The sequence below is a fragment of the Mesoplodon bidens genome (genome assembly GCF_964165515.1).
Source record: "Mesoplodon bidens genome assembly, chromosome: 1".
Taxonomy (NCBI): domain Eukaryota; kingdom Metazoa; phylum Chordata; class Mammalia; order Artiodactyla; family Ziphiidae; genus Mesoplodon; species Mesoplodon bidens.
In genome coordinates, this window is record NC_138176.1 from 31,345,693 (window position 1) to 31,358,282 (window position 12,590).

Consider the following 12,590-nt stretch of genomic DNA (forward strand, 5'->3'; position numbering starts at 1 on the left):
GGATCCACTCATTCAAGCAGTCAGCAAGGATTTACTGAGCACCTATTGTGTGCCAGGCATTGTGCTAGGTCCTGGGGGACAAAACAGACAAAAAGTTCTGCCCTTGTGGAGCTGACATTCTAGCAGGACCAGACAGAGTAGGAAGAGCTAAATAGGAAGCTAGAGAACAGTCAACCGGTGGTAAAAGCCGTGGGAAAGAGAGCAGGGGTGAGCGGCGAGGGTACGGGGTGACAGTGGTTGCAGGTTTCAGGAATGTGGGCAGGAAGGCCTCTCAGAGAAGGGAAGATTGAGTGAGGGCCTGAAGGACGTGAAGGAGGGAGGCAGCCATGTGGGTACCTGGAGGAAAAGCCTCCTGGGCGGAGGGAACAGCAAGTGCGAATCCCTGAGGCAAGAGCACGCATCAGGGAGGTCGCGTGGTTGCAGGAGAGTCAGACGACAGAAGGATGAGGACTGAGGAGCTCTGTAATCTTTTCCTTCCAGTGCCTCGGACAAAGCGATCCAGCAGGTCCACCTGATGACTTTAGGTACATTTTTAATCTCCTGTCTGGGATGCCAGTTTCATCCTACTGTTTAAATGCTGGGACTTTCTGTCAAGAGAGGGTCATTCCAAACCTCAATGACAAAGCCTTCTGTGCTTCCAGAATTCACTCCAGGTCCCTTGGGTTAGCAGAGAGGGCCTGGGTTTGAGTTCCAGCACCTGACGCTTACTAGCTGTGTTACCTTGAGAAAGGCACTCAACCTCTCTGAGCCTCACTTTCCCTGATGAAGTTCATCAGTTGCCTCATCTGCAAAATGGGTTAATAATGCAGACTCCCATGCCTACCTCACTTGATTGTTGTTAAATTTAAATTAGTGAGATCATAAATATGAAAGTGCCTTTTACATTGAAATGAGCAAGATAAATGTCAGGGAGTTTATTTCAGCAAAGCCTATGGTAAGGGGCTTATCGACTGCCCACTCCCCTCCACCACCCTGCTCCTTATTTGCATCCCACGTGGGACCTGTTGACTCTCACTTTGCTTCGGTCCACGTCTGATTCAGGGACACTCGTCAAATACCCGGGGACCCCAAGGCAAGGCGGCCAAGGGTTCCCCAGGAATACAGCGGTTCCCCAGGAACGTTCTGGGGCTGATTTGTCCCCACATAGACCTGTCCGGGAAGACTCTGAGCCCACTGCTCTGGTTGGATAGAGCCAGGTGGGCCCAGCTGCTCCCCCCAACGTCCCCTCCCCCTTCCTCCTCCAGGTACAATGGCCCCAACCTGGTTCTGAAGTACGACCGGGCCCAGAAGCGGCTGGTGAACATCGCGGTGGACGAGCGCAGCTCCCCCTACTACGCACTGCGGGACCGGCAGGGCAACGCCATCGGGGTCACAGCCTGCGACATCGACGGGGATGGCCGTGAGGAGATCTACTTCCTCAACACCAATAATGCCTTCTCCGGTAAGGGCTGGGGGCCTCGGGCCTCCCCCGGCCCCCACCTTCTTCCTCCCGGCACTAGCTTACTGTCACTGGCTTCCCCAGGACCTCACTCCGTCCCAACAGAGACAGCCCCAGGAGGACCCGTTCTTCTCTTATGCGTGAAGCTGTTTCTCACCTCCCAGCCCCTGGAGAGGGAGGCCTTGAGCAGAAGACCTGTCCCCCACCTCCGACTTTACGTCCTCCTCCCCTCCCAGTCCGAGCGGCAGCCCCGTCCTCCTAACTGACCCCTCCTCCCTTCTCCCCCACTCCTGGTGGCTCAGCCACTCAGCACTTCTCACGCCCATAGCCCACAGACGACTCCCTGGCATAGCCCTCTGTGCTGCTTCCAGGGAACTAAAATGCTTTGAAATCCTTCAAAGGCCCCCATAGCTTTCAGCTGAGCTCGTTTTTTCACCGCACATTCCTGCAGAGCACCTACAGCGTGCCAGACCAGAGGCGGCAGGTGCTGGGGCTACAACTTGGTGCAAGACAGGTCTGGGGCCTGTCCTAGCCCAGAGTGCCATCCCAGTCACTTCGGCTCTTGTGTAAATGTGGATTCTGACTCAGCAGGCCTGGCTAGGCCCTGAGATCCTGCATTGCTAACATGCTCTCAGGCTATGATGCTGCTGCTTGTCCAGGGACCGCACTTTGAGTAGTGAGGTCCTACACACCAAGGAATGGCTGAGAGAAACTGATGCCCAGAAGGCTACATAATAGCAAGAGTAATGATAACAACTAATACTTAAGTAGCACCTACTATGTGCCGGGCCAGGAGCTAAGCACTTTGTATTAATCATCTCATTTAAGTCTCACAATAGCTCAATTAGGTAGGTACTGGTGTGGCCCACTTTATAGTTGAGGAAACTGAGGCACAGTGAGGTCATATGACTTGCCCAAGGCCACACACCTTGTTAAGTCCCAGGATTCAAACCCAAGTGTTTGACTCCAGATCCATCCTTTTAATCAACACACTGTATGGCCTTACTCAATCCGATGCCCTCGGGGCCTAGTGGAGAGCCAGGCTCCTGGTTGGTGCTCAGTGTTTCCTGAGTTGGGGGACTGTGTTCTTGGGGCTGCAGGTGGAAGTCTGCTCCCATGGGGCCATAACATCTGCAGGGAAGTCCCAGGCCATGGCTTCCTCCTGAAGGATGCAGGGCCCAGTGCCCCTTTGGGGCCAGGTTGGACATGCACTGCACTCTTCCAGATGGCAGCATCTGGGTTGGTCTGAACAACACCCTGTGGTTCAGACCTGTGAATTCACCATTCTGGACCCTCCCAACCTCCTGGAGGCAGGTGATCGCCTGGCTGTGGGGACCACCTTCCCTGCTCCCATAGACACACACATACACACACACACACACACACACACACACTCTCTCTGGCTTTACCCTGGGCCCATAATGTTGCCCCTGCTGGTTGCTGAGCCCAAGCCAGGATCCAGCCCCAGACTGCCCCTGCTGTTGAGCCCTGCCATGTGCATGAATGGCAAGGGAAGGGGTTGGGGCTGGTGCCAGGGGAAGGGGCAGGCGGAGCTGACTGGCTGACAGCCAGCTTTGTGCAGCCGAGAAACAATGAGCCACAGCCCCAAGTGGTGTTTTATGGGTTTTCATCTCATCTTGCTACCAAGTGAGGCCTGAGAGATAGTAATTATCCCTACACAAATATCAGGGCATGATTACCCAGCTGGATTTACTGCCCTCTCTCCAGCCAAGCCAAGACTGGATTAGGACACAATTAATTGATGGGCTGATCAACCTTTAATGTGGGGCAAGGTCAGGAGGGGAACAGCAGCAAGGGACGGCTGTGGAAGGAGTGAGTGCCCAGGAAGATGCTGGAGGGACGCAGAAATGGGGAGAACTGAGAAAGGAGGTGTTTAACGTGGGCTCAGCGGGCACGATGCCAGAGGAAGGGGACAGACTCTTCCTACTCACTGAACACGGAGCACCGGGGCTGGGACCCGACCGTCAGGTGTCTCGAAGCAGCAGCCCTCCCACGCTCTTAGAGCGTTTCATCGTGAATTCTCGAGCAGCGGTGCTCAGCCCAGGCTGCACACTAGAATCTCCTGAGGAGCTTTAACGTGCCCAGTTCCCAAGGAGCATCCCAGTCCAGTCCAATCTGAACCTCTGGGGGTGGGACCCAGTTATTAGATTGGAAAGCTTTCCAGGTGATTCCCTCGTGCAGTCAAGGTTGACAGCAATACCCCAGAATCATGTTGGTTCCGTGCCCAGCCTAACCATCACCCCATTTACTCACTAATGTATTCACTCATTGGGTAAGTATTTACTGAGCACCTACCTTATGCCAGGCACTATTCTAGGCACTGATGATGCCCCAGTGAGTATAACAGACAAAAATCCTGCCCTGTCTCTCCAGTGCAGTGTTATATTTCTCTAGGAATCTGACTCCACTCTCCTAGCCACTAAGTTCCTCAAGGGCAAAGTCCACGTATTGGTTACTTTGTGCCTCCCTCTGGCCCAGCCGGAACTTGAAGATCCTAAGAGTACAATTAAAACTTGATAAATAACTCCAGGAAGAACAGACAAGGCACAAGCATTTGGCCTGAGAGAAGGTTTGCCAACAGAGGGAAGACAAGAAGAGGCAGGCAAATGGAGCCCCCAGGAAGGTCCCTCTGGGAGAGGCTGGCGCTCGGCGCCCAGAGCTGGGGTAAGGGTGACACTGCCCCCCAGCCTCAGCCCCAGGCGTGCACCTCCCAGTGACCTTCTGTGGGTTTGAGGGATGTCTGTGGGTTTGAGTTAATTTTTCAGTTGAGTGATTCAATTGATTCATCGGCAGTGGGTGGGGTGTGGAGCCATTTGTGCCAGGTCAGCACTTCCCTGGGTCCAGCTGGCATGACGCTCAGCCATTGCCACCCTGCCCACAATGAGGAACTGGCGATCCTCTCCAGGAGCCCCAGCCAGCCCACACCTGCCCATGGCTTATGACTGGGGGCTCCTTTAGCCTGTGCCCAAGCATTGGAGAGACCTCTGGAAGGACGGACCCACCCTGTCCCTCAGCCAGCTTTTAGGATGTCAGCACTGGGGTCCTGCATCCTGGCAGTGTCCCGTGGGAGTCAGTCTGTACAAACCTGGGACATGCCCCTCACCTACTGGGTGACCTTGGGCAAGATGCTTGACCTCTCTCGGTCTCAACCTCTTCACCTGTAGTACAGGGAAATCATATCAACTTCATAAGTTCAACTCCCTCCAGTAGCCCCACAGACTGTATCCAGTCTTTACCGTCACCCGCCACACACCCCCGGCTGTGAGCCAGTCCCCCTTCTGGCTCCGTTTCCTCCACTCCTCCTCTTGCTCGCCGCTTTCCTACCCGAGGCCTTAGTACTTGCTGTTCCCTCCGCCTAAAATGCTTTTCCCACCGTTGTTCTCAAGGTTCACTCCTTCCCTTCATTCAGGCCCTTTCTCAGATGAGGTCTTCCCTGAAAGACTTAAGACCGTACCCTATCACTCCCTATGCCCTTAACTTGCTTTATTTCTCTTCAGAGCACTTACTGCTGTCTGAAAATATGTCATTTATTTGTTTGTTGTTCATCTCTCCTACTCTTCTGCTAAACACCATGGGGACAGAAACTTTGTCCTGTTTTCTGTTGTATCTCCAGGACCAAAGAAATGCTTATGTCACTTAGTAAACATTTTTTAAATTTATTTTATTTATTTATTTATTTTGGCTTTGTTGGGTCTTCGTTGCTGTGCGCGGGCTTTCTCTAGTTGCAGTGAGCGGGGGCTACTCTTCGTTGCGGTGTGCAGGCTTCTCATTGCGGTGGCTTCTCTTATTGCGGAGCATGGGCTCTAGGCACGCGGGCTTCAGTAGTTGTGGCACATGGGCTCAGTAGTTGTGGCTCGCGGGCTTAGTTGCTACACAACATGTGGGATCTTCCCGGACCAGGGCTCGAACCCCTGTCCCCTGCATTGGCAGGCGGAGTCTTAACCACTGCGCCACCAGGGAAGCCCATAAACGTTTAATATATATATTTGAATGAACAGCTGAGATAATGAATGAGAAGTACTTATTATGGTGTCTAGGACCTAATCCATGCTCTCTAAGCAATGGCTGTTATAATTCTGTGGCTTGAAGAAAGGCAGAGACTTTAGAAACGTCCTGGATGGAGGGGCCACAGGCCTCCCTCCCGGCCGCTTGAAGAGAGAACTCTTGGAGCAGAAAGAGAAAAAGGCCATCATGTAAATAAGACACCACACAGATGAGGGTATCAGGTAGGCACAGCTCAAGGGTTAAGAACTGGAAAGTGGTAAGAGGGAGGGAACAGAGGAAGACTGACCACAATCCCAAGAGGCCTGGGCCAGGAAAGCAGCGTACAGCTTAACTGACCTGGAAGAGTACTAGCCAGTGTGTTTCAGGCAACACTACTCTGTAAAAAACCAGGTAGGAGTGTGTGCAGGACAAAGGCAGACAAGAGGCCCGCTCCAACACCCCCTCCACATCCAGGAACCCAGGACCTCCTGCAGCTCCTGCCCAGAGCCCATCCCTCAGAGTTCCTGCGCTGGCTACTCCAGCTGCTGCTCGGCTTGGCCCTGAGCTCTTCTGCCCACGTGACCTGGCCTGGGGTAATAGGAGTATGGTGCTGAATGGGTCGCTGTGGACTGTGAGCCCCACACCCTACCTTATTTATTAACTCATTCAGTTCAGCAGAATGGTCACTGACCATCCGCCATCTTCAATCTACATATACCTCCCTCCCTTCCTACACAAATATTAGCATGCTCTGTTCACAGTGCTGCCCTTACTTTTTTGTTTAACAATCAGCTTTGGACAGTATTTCACAGCAGCACACAGAGAGCTTTCTCATTCTTTTTATGGCTGTATAGTACTCCGTTGTATAGATCTGCCATTTGTTGAATTGGCCCTCCATTGATGAATAGTTAGATTGCTTGCAAACAGTGCCACCGAATGAATAAGCTTGTACAACATGCCATTCTCCACAATTCCAGGTGTATCTGTAAGGTAAGTTCATAGAAATGGAATTGCTGCATCAAAGGACTATACAGGGGTAGTTTTGATGGCATGGCATGTCCTTCAAAGGGACAGTCCTAATTGCACTCCTATCAGCCCTGATACCAGTGAGCCTTTCCCATCCCAATAGTCTCACCAATACATGTCATCATTTTAAAAAATATTTGCTAATCTGATAGGAAGAAAATTGGGATCTAAGTGTAGTTTTCATTTTTCTTAAAATGAGCGAGGCTGAACATATTTTTTTATATTTGAGTCCCTTTTTTCTATTGATTATCAGCCTTCTTCGTACTGATTTGTAGCACCTCTTTATAACTTAGGGAAACCAGCCCTCTGTCTGTCATACAAGTTGCATATAGTTTCCTCTTGTTTGTCATTTTTCTTTTGTCTTCACTCATGGTGGGTTTTGCAGCACAGAACATTTTTACTTTTATTAACTTGAATTTATGACTCTTTTCTCAATGGCTTCTGAGCTCCATATTATACTTAGGCCTTCAGCAGGGCTTTTGTAACCTCTCAGAGAGGAGGCTTCAGTCACTGCGCCAGAGAGAAGAATGGAAATCGGGGGCGCCTTGCACTTCCAGGCTCTTCTGCCCACCACAGCAAATGAGTCTGCCTTGAGAGTGCACCCATTGTCCACAGCTCTTCACTCAGGCCCATTCCTGCTGCACCCAGATGCTCTACACCTCGCTTCTCAAAGCAGCTTTTGCAGCCCAGCACTGGCAACAGCTGGAAGCTCATAAATTTGCAGAATCTCAGGCCCCACCCCAGACTGACTAGACCAGAATCTGCATTTTACCAGGATGGCCAGGACTTCCTGTGCCTGGTAAAGCCTGACATACACTAACCCTGAGGCTCCACCCTCTTTTCCTAGGATCCTCTAAGCCCTAAAATGGATCCTAGGGTCTCCTGATCCCCAGCCATGTTTCCCTTGGGCACAAGGCCCAGATTTTCAGCTCACCCAGCATGATCCCATTTGGGGAGATGAGCACATGAACTGCTCAGGCTCCCCGCCCCCATCCCCACTGTGCCTCATTCCCACGTGACCCCAGAAGAAGCAAGGATGGGATGAGGCTGTCAAAGCAGCATCATAAAGAGTATGGAGCCCTGAAATCCATTTCCTCGGTCCTAACAAAAAATGCGGTTCCAGCCCCCGCCCAGCTATTTATTTATTTATTTTTAGTTTCTGCTGTGCAGCAAAGTGAATCAGTTCTACATATACATATATCCACTCTTTTTAAGATTGCCTTCCCATTTAGGTCACCACAGAGCATTGAGTAGAGTTCCCTCTGCTATATAGTGCGTTCTCATTAGTTATCTGTTTTATACATAGTAGTGTATATATGTCAATCCCAATCTCCCAATTCATCCCACACACCTCCTTCCCCCTTTGGTAACCATAAGTTTGTTTTCTACATCTGTGACTGTATTTCTGCTTTGCAAATAAGTTCATCTGTGCCATTTTTCCAGATTCCACATATAAGCGATATTATATGATATTTGTCTCTTTCTGACTTACTTCACTCTGTATGACAATCTCTAGGTCCATCCATACCGCTGCAAATGGCATTATTTCATTCCTTTTTATGGCTGAGTAATATTCCATTATATATATGTACTACATCTTCTTTATTCATCCCTCTGTCAGTGGACATTTAGGTTGCTTCCATGTCCTGGCTTTTGTAAACAGTGCTGCAGTGAACATCAGAGTGCATGCATCCTTTCGAATTATGGTTTTCTCTGGGTATATGCCCAGGAGTGGGATTGCTAGGTCATACAGTAGCTCTATTTTTAGTTTTTTAAGGAATCTCCATACTGTTCTCCATAATCTGTCCAGCTCTTTAATATGTGCTGGGGGGCTTTGCAGTCAGACCCCAGTTTGAGGCTCGGCATTGCCACTTAACAACAGCTGTGCATCAGGTAAACGGTTTAACCCTCTGAGCCCAATTTCTCTCTGTAAAACAAAGAATCTATCTTCCTGACGCGACTATGGAGAGGACCAACTGAGCTAATGTGGGTGATGCACTCAGCAGAGGGTCACCGGATTTCTCTCTTCTCCCTGGGACGGAAGAAGGAAGACTGAGAAGGAAGAAAGCCTGGTCTTTCCCTTCCGCCCCAGCTCCAGCCTCACTGCTCTGCAAGCTGCCATCCCTCCTGGCCAGCGAGCTCTTGGGCATGCCTTCTCAGCCACCTTATGATCCCCTCAGAGGCCAAGCTCCTGCTTCCACCCTCGGCTGGCCCGATGTCCCTGCTTCCATCACTAACCCCGCACTGTGGACTGGCTCTGATCCGCCACACCAAGCCACGCCCTCCCGCCCCTCCTTCTCCAGCCTCCTGCACCCAGCGTTTCTTCCCCACTTTCCCTGTAGCGTCACCCGGGATCGTGCCTGAGCTACTCCAGAAGCGGCCTCCCCTCTTCATTTTCTCCCCTGTTAACCCACATCTCACTCCACTGCCAGGTGAATCTTCCAGAAACACTGTCTTCCCCAGATCAGAAACCACCCATGGCCCCTTCAGCCTCAGTGCTGGATTAGTGGCTATCTCCTGGCCTGCCATGCTGTTCCTCCTGCACCTGCACAAACCCTCCCCTCTAGGCAAACTCAGTGTCCCCTCTGTGCCTTTGCCGATGCTTCCCTGCCTGGCCTTAGCACTGCCCCTCCTCTCTGCCTAACGGGCAGTGGAGTGAGTGCTCAGAAGCACAGGCTTTGGAGTCAGAAAGACCTGGGTTTGACTCTGTCTCCACCACTCACTGGCTCTTGGGCAATTGACTTAACGTCTCTGCCCCTCAATTTCTCCATCTGTAAAATGGGGCTACACCACCTTTCAAGGTGTCTGAGGGTTTTAGGCAAGATGATGATTGTAAAACAACAAGAAGTGCTTCACGCAGACCCTGATTATACTCAGTGCTCTGCACACTGGAGCCGTGCTATTGTTACTCTGATGCTTTGGTTCAGGTGCCTCCTCTGTCATGAAGCCCTCCCTGATCACTGTGGCCTGATTTCACAGCATCTCCGCGATGTACTGTCCTGTTGTCTCTGCGGGGCTCTGCTAGTTGGGGGAGTCATAGGCAAGTCCCCTTGCCTCTTGTGCCTCAGGTCCTTCATCTGTAAATTGGTCCTGAAAATAGTACCTACCTTGTGGGCTTGTGGCGAGGGTTAGTGAGTGAATGTATGTGAAGCGCCTGGCACATAGAAAGCTCTGTAGGAATGTTAAGTGGTATTAGTTTTACCACAGTCCCATGGCACCTCCTCTGCCTATCTATCCCTCCTGTCGTCAAATGAACTATAAGTGCCCTGAGTGAGGGACTGAGACTCCTACTTCCATGAGGCCTCCCCCAGCACCCAGCAGGGAGTGGTGGGCCCTTGAGCCTCCTCCACTTGGCCTTCCCAACTGGCCACCTGGCAACAACTGCCGGTTCCTCTGGGCTCTGAGACCTTCAAGGCTCCCTTAATGCCAACACGCCAAAGTCTGGGTGGGAATGGGAGTCCTCAGATGTGCCTCTCAGAGGGGCCATGACCTCCAGAGCCCCCTACCCTGCCCTTGAACGGCCTGTTTCTCCCAGGCCTCCGGTCTGTAGGAGTCACCCCCAGGGACTCGGGAGAACCCCTCTCTCCTACAACTAACAGCCTCTCTTCTTCCCAAGCTGCTGCCCCCAACTCAGTGAGTGGCCCCAGGGCAGAGTGCAGCTACAGGGAGCCAGAAGGTGGGATTACACGCTGACATGGGCCAGGGGCCAGTGCTGGGTGTTTATTGCCAGTGCCATCGACCCACACAGCTCACTGTTTATCTGTCTTCCTGACACACCTAATTACCCAGGTTGCAGCTGCCAGAGCGTTTGCTCTTCCTAAATCACAGGCTCCCATCCCTCCTGTCGCCCAGGCCTCCAGGCCTCTGCCTGCAGAAGGGCTGCCATTGATTTTGCTGTTCCCATTTATGATCTACAAGGCTGTGCATCACTGTTGCACATTCTACCTTAGTTTATTCTTCTGGGCGTCCCTGGTGAGCTCAGAAGCCAGGAGGCTGGAACGGGGGAAGAGGCTAACAGTACGTGGCGCCCTAACCCCTCTGGCCACAAAGCCCAGAACGTGGCCCGAAGTCAACACCCCCGCGCAGCAGTTTGCTAAGAACAAGGCTAGTTCTGCCGGACGCTGACAGGTGAGCTGCAAAAAGGGGTTCCATGGCCGCGTGTGTTTGGGAAAGGCTGGCTTAAGTCAAATTAAGCCCGTGATTTATTGCAGGACTTTTCAAAGTTTCGATAGACTGATGTCCACTGAGAATCTCCAAGGGTGGATGGAAGGTGCAGTCTTTCCTGAACACAGACGATCACGAAATCTTTTCTCCAGGCAGCTGGCAGAGACCAGGGTTCAGCAAAGCACACTTTAGGAAATGTTGGGAAATGTGAGCAGGAGGAATTGGGGGTGATGAGGCAAAGAGAGGGGGATAGAGTCACCCTGGGCTCGTTTTTTCCTCTTGTCTAGCTGAGGCAGGAACTCGGCGGCTTGAGAAATTTCTCCAGCTGAATGCAGAGGTGCCCATCAGAGCTCTGCAGAGCCCCAGCTGCCGGCAGCTGCTTTCTCACCTAGGCTAAGCTTTGGTAGAGTTTAACCTCGGGATTTCAGGTGGGACTAGACGAGCTGGAGGTAGAGTCTAAAGAGGCCCTGGTTTGACAGAGAAGGGCAAGGGTCGCTCGCTGTTGTGAAAGCTGGGCACCCGGAAGCCTGCAGTGCCGTCCTCGGAGGCCCCACAGGCATCAGAAGGCGATGACAAGGCTGCCACTGCCTCGGGAACAGCCATGAGGATGGCAGTCTCAGGCCACAGTCCCTTTTCCGCAGTCCTGAAATCCAGAACGCTCTGAAAGTCTCAAATGCTTTTTTTAACTTCGTGGGAAAGTGAATTAATAGCAAAACCTGTCCTGAGCTGACGTGAGCTATTTATGGGCTTTATTTGTCCCACCTAGTGTGACTATTCATATATTTCACTGCAGAAATATTAATGTGTTTAATTACAGGGTGCTGCCCCAGTCCCTGATGCGGGTGTTATGGAATAAACGGTGTATGCACTGTGTTACTTTTCTGACACGTGAAAGGAAAAAAAAATCTCAATCTCTAGACACATCTGGTCCCCAGGGATTGCGATGAGGGCCCGGGGGCCCGGGGTGGCACAGAGCAGCCAGAGGACAGTCCCCGCCTGCCGACCCGGGGCCCCAGAGTTTTCGCCTGCAGTTCCCACAGCAATGCTGGGAGGGAGGAGGCACAGCTGTTACCCCCAACTCTCAGATGAGGAAACCGAGGCTGCGAAGAGTCTAAGGAACTGGCCAAGGCCCCGAGCAAATGGGAGTCAGAGCTGGACACAGGCTCAGGCCCTCTGAGTCGGCACCTGCACTTCTGTTCAGATCAGCCTCCTCAGCGGCCCCCGTGGGCTGCCCTCCCAAGCCAAGCAGCTCTGTGCAGACCCCAGCTGCGGCCCCTCAGCCCAAGCCCCACCCCATAGACGCCTGCGGGACTCCTGGATCTGCCTTCCGCTCTGCTGGGAAAGGGCCTTCCCCTCCTCCTCTGCGCCGCCGGGAGGGTCAGGCAGAGTGGCACAGCTCCACCCCCGTGCCAGCTCCCTGGAGTCTGGCGAGCATCCCTAAGGCCAGCTCCAGGCCCCACAGACGATGCACCAGCCCCTGTGGGTCCCCGGGGTCTTAGGAGGTCCCTGTGTGAGGCCACTCAGAGAGCACACCCTTTGTCCTCTCCCAGGTAGAGCCACCTGAGGAGCCTCCTGTGCACAGCCCTCACCTGCACACACTCACACTCATCCACTCACTCTCACACTCATTCTTACACTCACTCGATCTCACACACACTCATTTTTACTCACATTCTCACTCACCCACCCACTCACTCCTGTGCATTCCTACACACTCACTTTCACACACTTATCCTCACACTCACACTCACTCTTACACTCACTCTCCCCACACTCACCCTCACCGCACCCCTGCAGTGCAGAGCTGAGGTCCCAGAAGCACCTCAGAGTGTCCCCCTGTCTATGAACGGGAATAATCACTTCTGTCTAGGACCTCCGACCCCTTTGGGGGATGGGTGGTGCCGTGCTAAATCTTTCAGGTGCATCATCTCATTTACCCCTTGAATTAAGCTGGAAT

The 12,590-nt window shown here is 52.4% G+C and overlaps 1 protein-coding gene across 2 annotated transcripts in view; it reads left to right on the top strand.

Annotated features, from left to right (window-relative positions):
* The window catches only part of CRTAC1 (cartilage acidic protein 1), a 136,711-nt gene that overhangs the window by 82,867 nt on the left and 41,254 nt on the right, over positions 1 to 12,590 (top strand). For both annotated transcript variants that reach the window (XM_081243915.1, XM_081243916.1), the window contains exon 3: positions 1,245 to 1,441. In XM_081243915.1, the coding sequence (XP_081100041.1) occupies positions 1,245 to 1,441 (197 nt within the window). The remainder of the gene's footprint in view (positions 1 to 1,244; positions 1,442 to 12,590) is intronic.